Source organism: Aspergillus stella-maris (assembly GCF_047715825.1).
Source record: "Aspergillus stella-maris strain CBS 113639 unplaced genomic scaffold BDV14scaffold_1, whole genome shotgun sequence".
Lineage (NCBI taxonomy): Eukaryota > Fungi > Ascomycota > Eurotiomycetes > Eurotiales > Aspergillaceae > Aspergillus > Aspergillus stella-maris.
In genome coordinates, this window is record NW_027396795.1 from 378,021 (window position 1) to 395,142 (window position 17,122).

General features: G+C 51.8%; 5 protein-coding genes across 5 annotated transcripts; 3 read left to right on the forward strand and 2 right to left on the reverse strand.

The window, feature by feature from the left end:
* Positions 1 to 3: 3 nt before the first annotated feature.
* BDV14DRAFT_194553 (uncharacterized protein) lies at positions 4 to 997 on the reverse strand (the record flags this gene model as incomplete). The annotated part of the gene is made up of 2 exons (XM_073771950.1): positions 4 to 509; positions 760 to 997. The coding sequence occupies 2 exons, from the start codon at positions 995 to 997 to the stop codon at positions 4 to 6; spliced, it is 744 nt and encodes a 247-aa protein (XP_073633726.1).
* An 862-nt stretch (positions 998 to 1,859) lies between these two features.
* Positions 1,860 to 4,770, forward strand: rfeF (putative transcription factor RfeF). Its single transcript, XM_073772330.1, has 5 exons — positions 1,860 to 1,983; positions 2,165 to 2,243; positions 2,417 to 2,466; positions 3,177 to 4,044; positions 4,094 to 4,770. The coding sequence occupies exons 1-5, from the start codon at positions 1,978 to 1,980 to the stop codon at positions 4,630 to 4,632; spliced, it is 1,542 nt and encodes a 513-aa protein (XP_073633727.1). The 5' UTR covers positions 1,860 to 1,977; the 3' UTR covers positions 4,633 to 4,770.
* Positions 4,771 to 5,346: 576 nt separating this feature from the next.
* BDV14DRAFT_1948 (aminophospholipid-translocating P4-type ATPase DNF3) lies at positions 5,347 to 11,246 on the forward strand. Its single transcript, XM_073772018.1, has one exon. The coding sequence runs from the start codon at positions 6,045 to 6,047 to the stop codon at positions 11,148 to 11,150; it is 5,106 nt and encodes a 1,701-aa protein (XP_073633728.1). The 5' UTR covers positions 5,347 to 6,044; the 3' UTR covers positions 11,151 to 11,246.
* A 1,754-nt stretch (positions 11,247 to 13,000) lies between these two features.
* On the reverse strand, positions 13,001 to 13,477 carry BDV14DRAFT_194557 (uncharacterized protein; the record flags this gene model as incomplete). Its single annotated transcript, XM_073771951.1, has 1 exon — positions 13,001 to 13,477. The coding sequence occupies one exon, from the start codon at positions 13,475 to 13,477 to the stop codon at positions 13,001 to 13,003; it is 477 nt and encodes a 158-aa protein (XP_073633729.1).
* A 2,060-nt stretch (positions 13,478 to 15,537) lies between these two features.
* Positions 15,538 to 16,805, forward strand: BDV14DRAFT_161902 (glycosyltransferase). The gene has a single exon (XM_073766818.1). The coding sequence runs from the start codon at positions 15,579 to 15,581 to the stop codon at positions 16,755 to 16,757; it is 1,179 nt and encodes a 392-aa protein (XP_073633730.1). The 5' UTR covers positions 15,538 to 15,578; the 3' UTR covers positions 16,758 to 16,805.
* Positions 16,806 to 17,122: the final 317 nt, after the last annotated feature.

Genomic DNA, 17,122 nt, shown 5'->3' on the forward strand with positions numbered 1-17,122 from the left:
TACCTACCTACCAATACACGTTATGCCAACCATTCCACATAACCCCAAAAACAAAAATAACCCGAACGGCGTCCGAATAGTCCCACACTGCCGATCATACTGCTCGAATACACTCTGAAAAGGCCTCACATCCGCAACGCCATCCCTCCCCGTCGTCGGCACACTCTCACCCCTAACCAAAAACCCATATAAGGCCTCTAGTTCAACCCTATACGCCTCCTCCCACGTACTCACCGTCTCAGTCTGCATCAGCCCCCCGCGCTCATCGGCCGTCCCGACGACGACTCGTGCCGGGTAACCGCGCGCGTAGGGGAGATCATAATGCATTGTTACCGTGTTTTCGAGACCGTATATTGCCATTTGGGCGTCGCACCGGGGGACACTGTCTGTGCCTGCTTCGTAGAGGAGTGTGAATGGGTAGAAGCCGTGGCGGGGACCGTGGTCGTGATGCGGCGGTTGGAAATTTGAGGATGCAGAACGGAAGGTTGACCCGTTGTAGTGGAATAGAGCTGAGTAGAATGGTTCATTGACTGATGTTTGAGATGGAGTCCAGGTAGCCCAGTGTATCGCGCATTAGACCTAGGTCGTGGGCACCCAGGGAGGAGAGGAAGCGTGCTAAGGAGAGGCGGGTTGGTGAGGGAGGGTCCGGGCCGAAGATTTCGGATAAAAGAGCGTTATTCAGAGCTTTGTGTTCTTCGTCTTAATCTTTGGTTCCTTCGCTATCTTCTGAAGATGTGGCTGTATGGCCTCCGTGCGGACCAATTATCATTCTTAGTCTTGCGTAGCAGATCCTCTCGAGACTTGCGACTTCGTTCTTGAATACATCTGTGAAACAGGGTGCGTAGCGGCGCGCACTTGCGACGAAGACTTTTGCGCCATTGGGGACATTCTTTTCAGCGTCAAGTATTCTCTTTGCGGAGGGTATACTCAGTGACAGCGGCGTCTCGACCATAACGTGTTTCCCGGTATTGAGGGCGGCGATTGGTGTATTTCTCATGGTAGGCGGAGGGGAGGAAGTTGAGGATCAGGTTGATGGAAGGGTTTGAGAGAATTTCTTCTATGCTTGCATTCTGGATCTGGGGGTCTGGGTTCGAGGCTGTGTGGATTGCGACTATGGTGTAGAGGTTTGAGAGGGATTGCAGGGCTAAGAGGTAGATTGTTTGGATTGAATGTGGGCCTGAGGCTAGGATGCCAATTTGGAGGGGAGAGGAGGGGGTCATTTGATTGTGGTTGAGATAATAGTAGTATATAAAATGTAGTGCTGGTATAAAATTTTGATTGTATATAGGATGTCCCTCGACAGGTAAGAGGGATATGGGGAGGCAAAGACAGCTGGTAGAGCTAATTCGAGGGAGAGCCTAGACTCTCTAAGATTATTCCGGGAGACCCTGCAGAGAGTGTCAAACTGTTTGCGGGATTGAGAATCTGGCGGGTGAGATGAGGTCTGTGGTTAACCAAGCAAGGGATGGAACAGCGCTGCGAGCGGCACGTCAAACGGAAGTTCATTCCAGTCAAGATATACTTTGAGAATACTTTCATCTGGGGAAGCGTTCCGTAATGATATCAGAGAATCGATTGATTATTCTATAGAGGTTTACAGGATATTGGTCTCTTTGCTTTTGTAGCTTCGTAGAAGATATAGATCTGCGACCCCGGACGAGCCGGGTACTTTTGTGGAGGACATGGGATACCTTTACAGATTAGAGAACAGTACAGAGTAACACATAAATTAATGATAACATCATGTCATGCAATCAGCCTTAAGGCCGGATACTGTGGCTGAGACGCTTGTCCCCAGGTGTAGATGAGGCAGTGTTTGTGCCTGTCTGGATCCACAGTGAGCTCAGCCCTCCAAAGTCCAGCATCATCTTGTCTCCGTCACAGCTTCTGGCCAACTATTTATTCTCTCGCCATCGCGCTCTCCCTTTTCGCCTCCTTGTCATCCCTCCAGTTCCAGCCACAGTACAGTCATCTACCATGGGTGTAAGTCTGCCTTGTGTTCCTTCTCCTATATCAGCTGCTGCTGCCCCGCGGCTCTCTGGTTTACCCCGCCACTGCTACTCCTGCTTCTCTGTAACTACACCTTGCGAGGAGATTAGATCATCAGCCTCCAAGAGAAAAAGAAACGATCAGCTAACTGCTGCACTTTTGCATCATCGAATAGTTCGCGTCCAAGATTGCCAACGCCCAGATGAGCGCCTCCAACTCTGGCGGCGGCGTCTATGGGGGAGCTCCCCCTACCGGCTACACAGGTGGTCCTCCTACGAGTGGTGCTCCAGCTCCTGGTGGATATGTAAGTCTAAACGCCCAGAATGTTGATGCCTTGCCAATCCATACTCTGCCCCTCCTCGCACCACTAATTTTTCAGCTCAGTTCCAGCTAACGTCATGACGTTTCCAGAAGCCGCCGCAATCACCACAACCGCCGCAGCAGTATCAAGCGTATCCCGGCGGCCCTGGTGGACCGGTAAGCTAGCTTTTCTTTCTTTCTTCGCCTCTTCTTTCTCGCATCTATTTCCCCGAGTGCGACTTGACTGCTTGTCATTTGTTTGCCAATATACGCGCGTTCTCGTTCTCGCTTTGATTCACATTATTCATCCTGCCCCTCATCGCACTATTCGCCCCTCCTGTCCGTCCCATTAACACCTTTCGTCATTCCTTCTGTGCTTCATTTGTAGCCATCTCCTTTGCAACCACAAACCATGTCTCGACCTTATTCCGGTCAAGGCTATCCTCCGCCTTCTGGTCCGCCTCCTAACCAGCTGCGTCCGGGACCTTCCCCGTCGCCTTATCCGACATCCCCCCAGCAACAATACCAGGCGTACCCTCCAGTTCCGCCGAACAAGCCTGCACCATCGCCTGCTTACTCCGGGGCGCCGCCTCAGTCATATTCCCCGGCACCGTATTCACCACACACGCCTCAGCCTCAGTCTTATTCTCCGGCGCCATACCCTGGAGGTGGTGCCCCGCCGTACAGGCAAGGTCCTCCTCAAGGCTATGCGCCAACCCCGCCCCCGTCTCAGCCTTACGGAGCGCCGCCCGGACCAAACTATCCCCCGCAGCAGCCTTATGTATAGATTTCCTAGCACTTGTTGTTTCGCATGCGTTGTGCTTCTTTTTGCGCTGTTTTATTTTGTTTTGCTTTAAACGGGAAGCTAACACAACCATGTCTTCCAGTCTCCAGGATACCCTCCCCAGCCCCCTCAGAATGCACCATACCCTCCCGGCCCTCCCGGCGCTCGTCCTCCTCCGGGACCTCCAGGCCAGTATGGAGCCCCCGGCGGCCCACCCGGTGCTGCTGGACCTGCTACACCCCAACAGATTGAGGCCTACCGTCAGGCCTTGATTGCTACTATTCAAGAGAAGAACCTTCAGAGCTTCTACCCTCCCGATAAGCTGGACAGACTGGTGCAAGGCCTTTCTCGAGATGGACCGGCCAAGGTCCAGCGCATCGTGAATGAATTCTCTCTGCCCATGGAGATCGCCATGGATGTCATCAAGCTTTCGCTCTACGATATCGTCCTGTACGTCGATGACAGTGGTTCGATTGAGTTTGAGGAGAAGGGTATAAGAAAGGAGCAGCTGAAGCAGATCCTCGGCATTGTCGCGACAGTGGCATCTACCTTTGATGAAGATGGCATCAGCCTGCGTTTCATGAACAACGACTTTATGCAGAACAACATTCGCAGCGTGCAGGAAGTCGACCAGATCATCTCCAACATGCGCTTCGCTGGAATGACACCTCTTGGATCTGCCCTGCGCTCCAAGGTGCTTGACCCCGTTGTCGTTGGCCCAGCAAGAGCAGGACGTCTGCCAAAGCCTGTCCTTGTCATCACAATCACCGATGGACAGCCGGCTGGAGAGGCTCAGGATGCCGTTGCCCAAGGTATCCGCTATGCTGTTGACGAGGTCTCCAGGACCCCGTTCGGACGTGGCGCGGTTGCCTTCCAATTCTCGCAGGTCGGAAACGACACCAAGGCTCGCGATTTCCTCGGCAGTCTCGACAACGACCCTAGCATCGGTGGCTTGATTGATTGCACATCCAGTGAGTTGAGGAAATTCCAATTTGACAGACTCTGGCTAACAGGTAGTAGACTTCGAGGTTGAGCAGGACGAGATGTCGCGCGCTAACCCACCTGTCCACCTGACCCGTGAACTGTGGTGTGCTAAGCTCATGCTCGGCTCTATCGATTCGTCGTATGACACCAAAGACGAGAAAGGCAGCGGTGCATCTGGCGCTCCCCCAGGTCCTCCTCCAGGCCAGTACGGTGGCTACGGACAGCAACCGCCATACGGACAGCCCCCTGGTGGTCCTGGATACGGATCGTCTGCGCCATACAACCCAGGACAACCAGCTCACAGCCCCGCTCCTTACCCTCCGAGCAGCCAGGCGCCCGGAGGCTACGGACAGCAGCCGCCATATGGACAGCCTCAGTACGGACAGCAGCCGCAGTACGGACAACCTCCACAGCCTCCTCAGTCTCCGTATGGACAGCCGCAATATGGCCAGCAGCCACCACAGCCCTACGGCCAGCAGCCGCAGTACGGTCAGCCTCAGTATGGACAACGGCCACCTGCGGGATCGCCTTACCCCGGCCAGCAGCCCCCTTACGGTCAGCCGCCCAGGTACTAGAGGTGATTAGCTGACTAGAATGACTTCATGTACTCTTTTATGATGAATTTCTTTTTGTTGTCGTGTCTTTCCTCAATGCCGTTTTGACGGGAAAAAGGGCGTCGTAGGGACACGAGGCGCTTGCTTTGCCAAATCATGACTGCTTGCTAGTTCACGAGATTGCTGTACTCAATTCAAGAATGATGCTCCAATCCGTGCATATCAAGTAAGGAGGAAATGACCTGTTGGAGATCGTAGACAAAAACAGCCAGGTCATGTGACAAGGAGCGTGTGGGCTATGGGGCATCTATATGGCCTCTATGGAGACACATTGGAGACCTGACGCGGGTGGCAATTTACTCGCAGCGCCCTTGGAAGTTTCTCCGACGGGCCAAAGACGCGGTGCCCCGCTTGCCACGGAGCTCAAAAAGTGTCTCAGTCTGAGCCAAACTGAGTGTGACTGTGCGACAGGACCAAAAGTCGAGGCTTACGTTGCAGTAGTTGGCATGGGTTGGTTGACGAGTAATGGTTCGAGTGGACGAGAACTGGAGGGCAGACCCTGGAGGCTGTGCAGACTGCAGAGGCAATAAGTGTCTGGAGTCTGGACTGGTGGGTGGGCCACTGACATGCAACTTAATTATAGTAGCTAATCTGGAGCGATGGCGATGTTGGTTGCGAGTTGCGAGTTGCGACGGTCGCAAAGGTGTACTCTTTTTTGGATTAGTAGAACTCAAGAGGTTGCCTGGGTAATGTTGAAGCCTGATCTCTATCTAGATATACAGCTTAGTGGTTAGTGGTTACAGTAGTACCTGGAGTGTCAGGGCGTTGGAACAAAGGAGCCGCCTCCACTCTGAAGGTTACGCGGTGTCCAACCACCGTCGCCCCAGTCTTGCCTCCACGCCAGAAACGCTGCAACATCTTCACAGTCCCCATTCACCCTGGTCACTTCCTCTTCTCCTTCTAATTCTCTTCTCTTTTCTATACATTTGCTTTCCTGCTGTATATACTGTCGCTGTTAGCGTTGCTGCTTAGAACTGCCGGTCGGCCCTCTCCGCTGCTGTTTCCGGCCTGGACTAGACTTTCGACTTTTGGGTTCTGTGCCTGACCAGCTGCAAACGTGGTTCTGTCCTGCACTCTTCCAGCTTCGTCCTTCTGCTTTTGCTTTTGCTTTACCCCTTGGGAAGTTGCTCTTTTTTATCGCTGCTTGCTCTTCTTTTCTTTCTTCTGCACATTTTTCCTTCTCGATTGAAGGATGACTCCAATTCCTCGCCAAACGTCATAATCCGACCGCCGATCAGTGATCAGTTTTTCGACCGGTCACTCCTGTACAGATTACGCAGAGTCTGGAGCCGAGACGGATCGATTTAAAAGACTAAGAGAAGCAGAGGGCCGTTTTACCTTCGTCCCTGCGGGGAGTCATTAGTTGCGTCGCTATGTCTTCCCCGACCAGATCTCCAGATTTCACCCCGAACCCCGAACCGCACTCAACGGACGACCAAAATGCCTCACCCGATGCGCCCTCACAACACCTTTCGCGATCAGCACAGCCTTCAAGAAGCCATTCGATGAACACAGCCGATTCAAGACACACGTCGCCATCGCCTTCACGAACGTTATCAGATGCAGCCAGGAGGCCTTCATACCAGCAACATGTCCGGTTCTCGACAGATCTTGAGCGGCCAAGTGAGCAGGATGACAGACAATCAACGTGGGACCGCCGGCCGTCATCGAGAGGTCTATCGATAAACACGAATATTGCGAACTCTCAGGGTCCGTCGTCAGGTACATCGCTTAGTGCCAACCCCACGCGCTCGACACTTTCGCCGCGGTCAGCGCTCTCCCCTACATCACCTGGAAGCCCAGAAGTCGGCCGATCCCGATCTCGAAATCGTGGATACTCACTGCGGAGGACATTATTTGCGAAGAACATCGAGTCAGCATCGGCTCCATCATCCCCTGTTGAATTAGCACCGGTTACAAAGACGGAATCCGAAGTTGCGGAGCAGGAAGTGCCGCAGGCGGCGCCCCGAATTTCGATATCTGCTGAAAATGAACAAAATGAGAAACAGGAGGCTGACACGACTACTGCGCAGAAGTCTATGTCGGGTTCGGCTTCAGACAACGACCTCACCGCATATTCTTCTGAGACGATGGACCTGAAGGAGGAGAAGAACTTGGCTTCGACGTTCTCGTACGACCAATGGAATAAGAAGAAAGCGGCTATTACAACGTTACAACTTCGCGTTGAGGCTTTTCTGGAGACTATCCGCAAGACTATCCTCCGGATTAAGACAATCCCGCCTAGCAAGGATGGCCGTCACATCGACCTTGAACCCACACGGATCGAAGGCCTGATCGATGAACGCACAGGAAAGCCGTACGTACTAAATTGGATTCGGTCCAGTCGCTACAGTTTATGGAGTTTCTTTCCTGTTCAGTTCTTCGCGCAATTCACCAAGCTAGCGAACTTTTACTTCTTGGTGGTTGCGATCCTGCAAATGATCCCTGGATTAAGTACAACAGGAAAGTTTACGACATTGGTGCCGCTTTTGATTTTCGTCGGTATTTCGATGGGTAAAGAAGGGTTCGACGACTGGCGGCGGTACCGCCTGGACAAAGAAGAGAACAACCGCTACGCCGCAGTACTTCGTCCTGGGTCGAATGTAGTATCTCGATCTGTCACTGGCGACAGTGCATCTTCCTCAAGCGATGCGCAGGATTGGGATCAGGTCAAATGGAGCGATATCAAGGTGGGCGATGTGATTAGGCTCAGACGCGATCAGCCCGTCCCTGCGGACATGGTTCTACTCCACGCAGATGGATCCAACGGTGTGGCCTACGTTGAGACGATGGCTCTGGACGGAGAGACGAATCTTAAGAACAAGGCACCGGTCCAGTCTGTGGCAAAGGTGTGCGAAACCGTGGAAGGCATCTGCAGCAGCTCGATCCACTTCGCCGTGGAGGACCCGAACCTTGATCTCTACAAGTTCGATGGAAACGTGACTGTTGCCGCTGGAGAGAAGACCCCATTGACGAACAACGAAGTTTTGTACCGTGGCAGTGTTCTCCGTAACACTGAACGTGCGGTAGGAATGGTTATCTACACAGGCGAAGAGTGCAAGATCCGAATGAACGCAAACAAGAACCCTCGCATCAAGATGCCTTCCCTTCAAGCCAAGGTCAACCGCGTCGTCATGCTCATTGTACTCTTGGTTGTGATGCTGGCTGGAGCTTGTACTATTGCGTACAAGTTCTGGGTCCAGGACACTGAAAGCCGTGCTTGGTACCTCGCAGAAGCCAGCGTCAGCTATGGACCGATCTTCACTTCTTTCCTGATCATGTTCAACACGATGATTCCGATCTCACTTTATGTGAGTATGGAAATTGTCAAGGTGGCCCAGATGCTCTATCTCAATGCCGACATCGACATGTACGATCCCGAATCCGATACACCGCTTGAAGCCCGGACTTCGACTATCAACGAGGAACTAGGTCAAGTCAGCTACATTTTCTCAGATAAGACTGGAACCTTAACAAACAACACCATGAAGTTCCGCAAGATGAGTGTTGCTGGAACAGCATGGTTCCACGACTTTGACCTCCTTGACGAGGAAAAGGATGGAGGGACAAAGTTGATTCACAAGAAGCGCAATGTCAAAGGAAAGAAAGCTGTTGGCCGTCGCTCTAATGCATCCGATATGCGGCTGTCTCGATCTCTTGCTCGACCATCCATGTCTACACACGACGGAGCGCGCAGGAACAATATCACAGTGGCAAACACTCGTACCACCGATATGCTCAGGTACATCCAGCGCAAGCCGTACACTGTTTTCGCCCGCAAAGCTAAAATGTTCATCCTCGCCATGGCGCTCTGCCATACTTGTCTTCCGGAAGAGGATGAACTCGGCAACACTACGTTTCAAGCAGCATCGCCGGATGAGCTCGCGCTGGTCACAGCCGCTCAAGAGCTAGGCTATCTTGTTCACGACCGGCAACCAAATACTTTGACGGTCAGAACATTCCCTAACGGCCCTGAAGAAGCACCTGTCGACGAAGTCTATGAAATTCTCGATGTGATTGAATTCTCCAGCGCCCGAAAGCGCATGTCCGTCGTTGTGCGAATGCCGGACCGCCGGATTTGTCTCTTCTGTAAGGGTGCCGACAGTATCCTTATGAAGCTGTTGAAGCGCGCTGCTCTCGCACAGGAAAAAGTTAACGAGATCGAGCGCCGTGCGAGCAAGCGCAAGGCCGCTGAAGCAAGCGAGGTCATGAGGCGGAACAGCGAGTACCGCAGTCGCAAGGACAGTGGAGTCCGCAATAGCATGAGCAGGCCTAGCATGAGCCGGCCCAGTATGACACGCCGCCGGTCGAGTGTTTCTGGCAAGAACGTTTCTGCGCTTAGAGATAGTATCGATGTCTGGCTTCGTGATCGTGAGACGGATGGTGGACTTTTGCACAGGAACAGCGACGTCGAGTACTACAGCCCTCGACCTTCTGCGCAGATTGGCCGGCAATCGACAACATTCTCCGACTCGGGCAGCTCGGTTCACGAAGATGAAGAGGAGGAACTGGTCGAGGAGGCGCTGGTTGTTAACGAAGGGGCTGTTTTCGAGCGCTGCTTCCAGCACTTGAACGACTTTGCCACTGAAGGTCTCCGAACGCTCCTCTACGCCCACCGATTTGTCGATGACGCTTTCTACAACGAGTGGAAGCAAGCATACCAAGAAGCGACAACTAGCCTTGTTGACCGACAGGAACGAATTGAAAAGGTGGGCCAGCAGATCGAGGAGCAGCTCGAATTGACGGGTGCCACCGCTATCGAGGATAAGCTGCAAAAGGGAGTTCCCGAGACGATTGACAAGCTCCGTCGTGCGAATATTAAGTTGTGGATGCTTACTGGAGACAAGCGTGAGACGGCCATCAACGTTGGCCATTCTTGTCGCTTGGTGAAGGACTACTCTACCCTTGTGATCCTCGATCAGGAGATGGGCAACGTTGGTCAAGAGATTGCGAATTTGACTGCGGATATCACCAAGGGCAAGGTCGCTCATTCTGTGGTTGTGGTTGATGGTCAGACTCTTTCCATGATTGAAGGTGATGAGATGCTTCGTCCTGCTTTCTTCAAACTCGCTATCCTTGTCGAGTCGGTGATCTGCTGCCGTGCCAGTCCCAAGCAGAAGGCTTTCCTGGTCAAGTCCATTCGCCAGCAGGTTCAGGATTCTGTTACTTTGGCCATCGGTGATGGTGCCAATGACATTGCGATGATCCAGGAAGCTCACGTTGGTATCGGTATCACGGGTAAAGAGGGTCTTCAAGCAGCGCGTATCTCAGACTACTCGATCGCTCAGTTCAGGTTCCTGCTCAAGTTACTTCTCGTTCACGGTCGTTGGAACTACATTCGAGCTTGCAAGTACACACTCGGAACATTCTGGAAGGAAATGCTCTTCTACCTCACACAAGCGCTTTACCAACGCTGGAACGGTTACACCGGAACAAGTCTCTACGAGTCTTGGAGCCTGAGTATGTTCAATACGCTTTTCACCTCGCTCGCCGTCATCTTCCTCGGTATCTTCACCAAAGACCTCTCCGCATCTACCCTCCTCGCCGTCCCCGAACTCTACACAAAGGGCCAACGTAACGAAGGGTTCAATATCCGCCTCTACCTTGGCTGGACATTCATGGCCACATGCGAAGCAATGATTGTCTACTTTATGATGTACGCCCTCTTCGGAAACATCCTCTTTACAGAAGGCAACATCAACGACATCTTCTCCACCGGCCTCGTAACCTACTCCGCCTGCGTAATAATCATCAACACGAAACTCCAAGCCCTCGAAGTCCACAACAAGACCTACCTCTCCCTCGCAGTCTTCATCATCTCCGTCGGCGGCTGGTTCCTCTGGAACATGATTCTCTCTCGGCAATACGACATCAAGTCCGGCGACGGCATCTACCACGTCCCCTCCAACTTCCTCCTTCATTCAGGCCACGATCTCGCCTTCTGGACCGTCCTGTTGATTACAGTCGTCGCAGTCCTAGTCTTCGAAATTGTCGTATCGAGCCTCCGCGCAAACCTCCTCCCTACAGACGTCGACATCTTCCAAGAATACGAGAAAGACCTCGACATCCGGAAACGCTTCGAGGAGGCCGCGGCGCAAGAACTCCAGCAGGGGTGGGATCACGGCAAGAAGAAATCCAGCTTCGAGATTGCGTGCGAGGAAGCGGAGATGGAGGCGAGAGAGAAGCACGTCGCGGAACTTCTTGCCAGACCACGCATCATGAGCGATGCAAAGAAGAATGGGTCTGGCGCTGGTGTCTATGTCCAGTCTGAGACGCTTTCTGGTTCGAATTCGGGATCTGCTTCTGCTTCCGCGTCGGCTGTTGCGCTTAGTGAGCAGCCCCGTGAGACGGTTGTTGTTACAGATCAACGACAGGGTTCCGTTGCGAGCGCTGCGACAGGAGCACCCAGACGGTCAACTGAGATTCATGAGATGCTCAGTAAGGGCTTTGGAGCGATTAGGAAGGGTCATTTGAAGTGATCTCTTCCAACCAAATCCTGACTTTATTATATACCTATTTCTTTCCTTTCTTTCTGTTGTCTGTCTGTTTGCTCGATTACATGTTCATCTGCAGGCGTTCTGTTCTCGTTCGAAACGTATACCCCGGATTGGTTTGTCGAACTTTGTCGCTCATTTATGTTACTGTATAGTTGATGGCTGCAGTGGTCGTGTCTTATACTATACCCAGGACAGCCGAAAGTCTACGTCGTGTATTATAGCGAAGAGAGAAGACGAAAAGATGGAGATGAATAATAAGATAAGATGACGATTATACAAGGTTTGATTATTGAATTAATAGTACCATACATAATGACCATGGTCGCTTTCCGTAGCTAGCTAGGTAGGTAAACAAGCGGATCAGAGCCTGTGGCATCAATGTGTCGTGGGTTCATCGCATACTCTAGCACGGAGGCCGCTCATTTTGTTACCTCTTCATCTTGGCCCTGGTCTAAACCCCTTGCCTGTATCCATCCAGTGCTCTCTGCTCGAGTTCTTCAGATGATGAATGAAAATCCTGCATCGCGGCATCATCGGCCATGGGCAGTCGTGTGCGCTTAGAGACCGATGCGTCCTTCCTACTTCGACAGGGTAGAGTAGAACGAACCATCTACCGCCCCCCCCTGGCATACCGTCCGTTCCTGTAGATGGTTGTAGAACTTGGAATTTGTGTATTCGGTTTCCACCAGCGACGTCCCTTGGCATCTGTTAGTTACAAGACAGTCAAGTCATGTTATGATGGAAAACTTACTTTTGCGTTTTGCAAAATCTCAAAGTCAGCACCAGGGTTACATTTTTCAGCTCGGTGTTGTGGCCCAGTGTCACGGCTACATCGCTCCAGCGAAGAGAGCAGGAGTTGTCGTACCCTCAAGATAGGCTGATGTCGCCCGTGCGGGCACCTGTCGCTGTCATTATCACCGTGGTCAATGCATACAGAGCGACTTGGTCCCAAGACCTCGTGCCATGATCGGACGCATTGCTCCACCACGTGTCGAGCATGTCCAACACCGTGGCGGAGCTAATGCTGGCTCTCTTATACTTGTAATCCCTCGTCAATCTCCCAGCATGACACATCTTATTGAAGAAAGACTGGAGCCTCGATTCTGTTCGGACGGTGATACAGTCGTCGATCTCTGCTTTAGTGTGGCGATGTCGGAGCATTTGAAAAGGAGGGTTTGATAGCGGACGATCGTATTTTTCGCTGAGTGTGGTGCCAGTTAGAGGCTTGAAGACTTTCATTAAGATTTAGATGGAAGTGAGGATGTCCTCTGAAGTCGGGGCGTCGGTAGGAGTCCTTGATGACTGGTTAGCACTGATCCTCTATCACGAAATGCCGAACAGTGAGAAGACTTACTTGTTGGAGGCTTGGCGGTATATCTCATTCCATAGCTTGTCAGTTCGAGCGAGCTGCTTCCGGCAGTTTGGACTTCTCGCAAAGGGAATGCCTGATTCGTCTTCTTCGGCCTCGCTGTCGAGTTTAGTGACGTCGAGGTTCCTGATTCTTGCAAGGGTGGTCGAGACTCTCCCGGAGCTGTTAGAACGAGATTGTGACATACTAACGAATGTGAGTTGACAGATAAAGATGGCACAGCCTCCTGCTAACTAGCCTTCGTGCCATTGTGTGGCAAGGGACAGAACTTGACAGCATACTTTGGACGGGCAGTGGGATATTCAGCCGCATCAATGTGGTATGAAAAGCGATTGTTCACGAGTCCTCCCATCGTCTTCAACCAGTCAGAGTACTCTTCGGCAAACGTTTGCCCGGCCGAGACTCTTCACTCTTCACTCTTCACTCCATCAAGCACCTACTGAGCAATGGAGAACTGTATGCCCTATTGCTGGCTGCCCTTGGAAAGAGTATGGTGTCGCATCATCTCAAGTTCCTTGCGGAACATGAATACCAGCTTGGGGCTCTCGCTAAACCATGTTTTGAAGACATGGAGGTCTAGATAACAAGCCTGCTTCAGGAACGAAAGCGGCGTATCATCTGTAATCCCCAAGTCGAACTCCTGCACGACCATGCTTGCCAAGTCATCCCATTCCTTATCCCCGTTGGGGATGCCAGGGAATAGGCGGCTTGGTTCTCTCAAGTAGGGTGCAAGCGTGTTCACTTCCAGCGGTTTGTTGAGAAAGCAGCTGCAGACCATGAAATCTCGAGTTACAAAGGTCTCAAAGCTGTCTTCTGATTCCGTGTGCTCAGAGAGCATGCACAGCTGGTATTTGAGATCAATTGCTCCTTTGTCCTTGAGCCCAAGAGCTCTTGCCAGTTCCTTGATGTGGTTATCACACACGAGCGGGTGTATGAACATGCTGATTTGTAGCTCACTGCGCTTTAGTTAAAGGATGCCCAGCACATCTTTTCGGTAGGCTGCGTCCCCAGCCCATGTCTCACCATCGATAATAGCCATCTCCTTGGGGTCGAAGAAGCCACTGCGGGCGCATCTGCACCTAGCCTGGGACTGAGGTTGAGCGTGCTCCGGCTCTTGCGTGGGTTCGGAAGTGAATATAGGCTGTTCTTGCCCATGCTCTGTCTGCTCCGGCGCTGGCTGCTCTGGCTGTTCTGGTTCTGGCTGTTGAAAAACAGAAAAATCCAATCCCCACTCATATAATCATCTGCTCCATGGACGAATCGGTGGCATATCCCCATTCTTGCCATTCGTCTTTTGATTATCTGGCCTAGGGCTGACCCATAATACGGGCGTACCCGCGGTACATGGAAAAGGGGCTAACAAGCATAAAGAAGTCCCAATTAGCGAGTCAACAAGGACAAATGGGACGGGCGCGAAGAGGAGGCCATGGTCGATACCTTTAACCTCATGAGAGTGTTGAATCCCATCATAGCAAATGGGCGTCGCATGATTATCAGGCCTTCTATTCTGTATTCTCAACAAAGAGCTTATCGTAATAGAGCATAAGTAGTTCTTACATGATAGATAAGAGACCCAATGGATAACGCGTCCTCTATTCCAGGTTCCCTGCAAGCTCGCCTCGTAGACTACCTAATGTAGCCGTAGTATCCCGCACCCAACTACTTAGATTACCGCATCACCGGCATAGAACTATTCTAAGCTTAGTGTAGAATGGATTTATGCATTTATGTAAGCTAAACATGGAGTAGTCTACTAACACCATATTATACTTAAGCCTCTATTCCCTACTACAAGCTGGTCTCGTAGACTAATGTTGCCGTAGTCCCTAATCTACACGAAGGCTTGAGTTGCCCATCTCCTTAGATAGCTGCATAATTGACATGCATAAAACCATTTTAAACTAGTTTAAAACGAATTTGTGTGTTTCTAAGCTAGATCAGGGAGTTATTTCAGTAGCACGATGTCACGCTTAAGCGACACGGCCCTTGAGACAAACAGCCACCGCTAAGCCTGAATGCCCGAGTTGGCCTGTTGTGCCGAGGATTGGTAAAAGTATAATGCCGGTTGTTGTAGAAGGAAGGACCTTAGCAGAGTTAGGATAGGAGGGAGCAAGGAAAGTGCAGCTCGGGAATGTCAAATCAAGGAAGGTGCGATCGGGTCGAGTGGGCAGCTGCGATTCTGGAAGGAACGTTGTCGTTAACTGTTAAAACGGAAGGAGCGAAGAGTAGCTTGCATAGACCTCTTGCAGGTGTCGTCTAACCATAGTCTCAAAACGAGGAGGCCCGTGCTTGAGCTTAAGCATGCCAGAAAACTAAGAAGGCAAATGGAATTAGATTATGGACATGCGTGACCCCGGCCGTGAGCCTCTATCTATCTGCTCGTACATTATAGCTGAGCAGGGCACAACTGTGCAGCTGAGGCAGAAGCGTTCAATGATCCAATGATGGCGCGACGATGAGCTTAACTCTCGAGCGCTGACCGTGAGAAGACAATGTGATTCGCCAGTCCGTGTTGTCTGTGGAAAGGTGGCGCAGCCATAGATTAGGTCAGGAGGCTAGAGCCAAGAGGGGAAGCTTAGCCTTGCTGACGGCGCGATGCACACTATCTGGGTCCACGTTGATACCGAGGCCGATATCAGTGCCATTGTACGCCTGACTATTGGCGTTTCTCCTGGTCAACGTGCGCGAGCTTGAGTAGTGTCTAGCTCTCCTTGATAGGGGTTTGTTTTGAATTCTCAACGTCTTTTCGCTAGCTGAAGCATGACTCGTGAATGGGAAATCACCTTGGTTGGGTGTAGCTCGGACCCACTAGATCTGGTACTGACCGTTTTAGGGTGCGGCTGAGGTGGATTCTGAACGTGGTCGCTATGCCCTAATAGCTTGAAAGTGAGAGTAGATTGTGAAGATCGATTTCCCGGGTAGTCTCTAGACGCGATTTGGTTGGAGGTATAAAAAGGGGATGGGCCCCTCTGGGGGACTTTGGGTGAAGAAACAGAAACCCATTAATACCCCATCCTTATTTCTCGAGAATCACACTCACCATGGGTTCTATCGGCCAACCAACCCCTACTAAGGCAAAGCCTATTGTTGTCATCGTTTGCCCCCCAGAAACAGGACACACAACACCCCTCCTCCCCCATGCCGCGCATCTCACAAAGCAGGGCTATGAAGTCCACATGATTGCAGGGCTTCCGACAGAAGGTCCCATCCGCCGAACCGGCGCAGAATTCTACGCCGTTGAAAGCACGTGGACGCCCGACAAATACGACAAAATGATACTCCTCCCCGATGGCCCACCGCGCCTCGTATTTGGCCTCAAGAATGTCTTTGTCGACTTGACCCCCTCGATTATGCGAATCCTCCAGAATGTGCTGGAGAAGTTGCGCGCAGAGCAGTCCGAACGCGAGGTCGTGATCGTCCAGGAACTTGCGTCGATGGCCATCTGGCCTTTCATGCTGGGAGCACCTCTACCGAAGGGATATGCTCGGTTCCCGAAGGTGATTACAGTTTCAACAACGCCGCTGGTCATGTCTAGCGTCGATACAGCACCCTTTGGGCCAGGCCTGCCGCCTGATTCGAGTGAGGAGGGACGCGCGCGCAACGCCGCCATGTACAAGGCTGGTGAGCCCTTGTGGAATGAAGTTGCTGAGTACGCAAACGCCAAGTTCAAAGAACTCGGTGCGAAGAGGGAATTCTCGGGATCGCTACTCGACTTCCTGACTGTTGGCGGTGCAGACCTTCAGGTCATGCTTTATAGCTCGAGCTTAGAATATCCCCGCAGCGATATACCATCCCACATCCGCTTCATAGGTGGGACGCCGCGCAAAGAGGTCGACCCGGCGACTGTGCTGCCTGAATGGTGGGCGGAAATCGAAGCGGCGAAGCATGCCGGAAAGAAGGTTGTTTTTGTCAGTCAGGGCACGGTAATGGTCGATTACAATATGCTTGTGATCCCAACCATCAAAGCAATGGCTAATAGGGACGACTGCATTGTCGTTGCAGTACTGGGCGTGAAGGATGCAAAACTGGAAGACGTAACAGTGCCGGCCAACGTAAGAATTGTCGACTACCTGCTGTACGATGCGATTCTTCCATACGCCGATGTGTTTGTGACAAACGCTGGATTCGGTGGCTTCATGCATGGCGTGATGAATGGTGTTCCCATGGTTCTAGCTGGAGTAGACCGTAAGTCCCCTGGATTGCACTTGTGTGAGTGCTAGTGCGCTGACCATAGCTCGAATACAGAGGATAAAGCTGAGGTATCGGCACGCGGTGAATGGTCTGGAATTGGAGTCAACCTACGAACAGCCTGGCCAGATGTTGAGGCCGTCCAAGAGGGTCTCGATAAGATATTTAATAATAGCATGTATGAAACACGTTGCATGGAGATACGACGGGAGAATGAGGAGCTTGATTGTTTGGCACAGTTGGAGCAATATATCTCTCAGTTGTAGTGCGGTTAATTATAAAGGGACGACATTGTATATAGGCATGCTTGAGTGAAGATATCCCACGAGGTAGAATAAGAATGACTTCGAAAAGACTTCAGTTACCCGTAGGAAGGGTTCGACCTGGAAGTCTATCA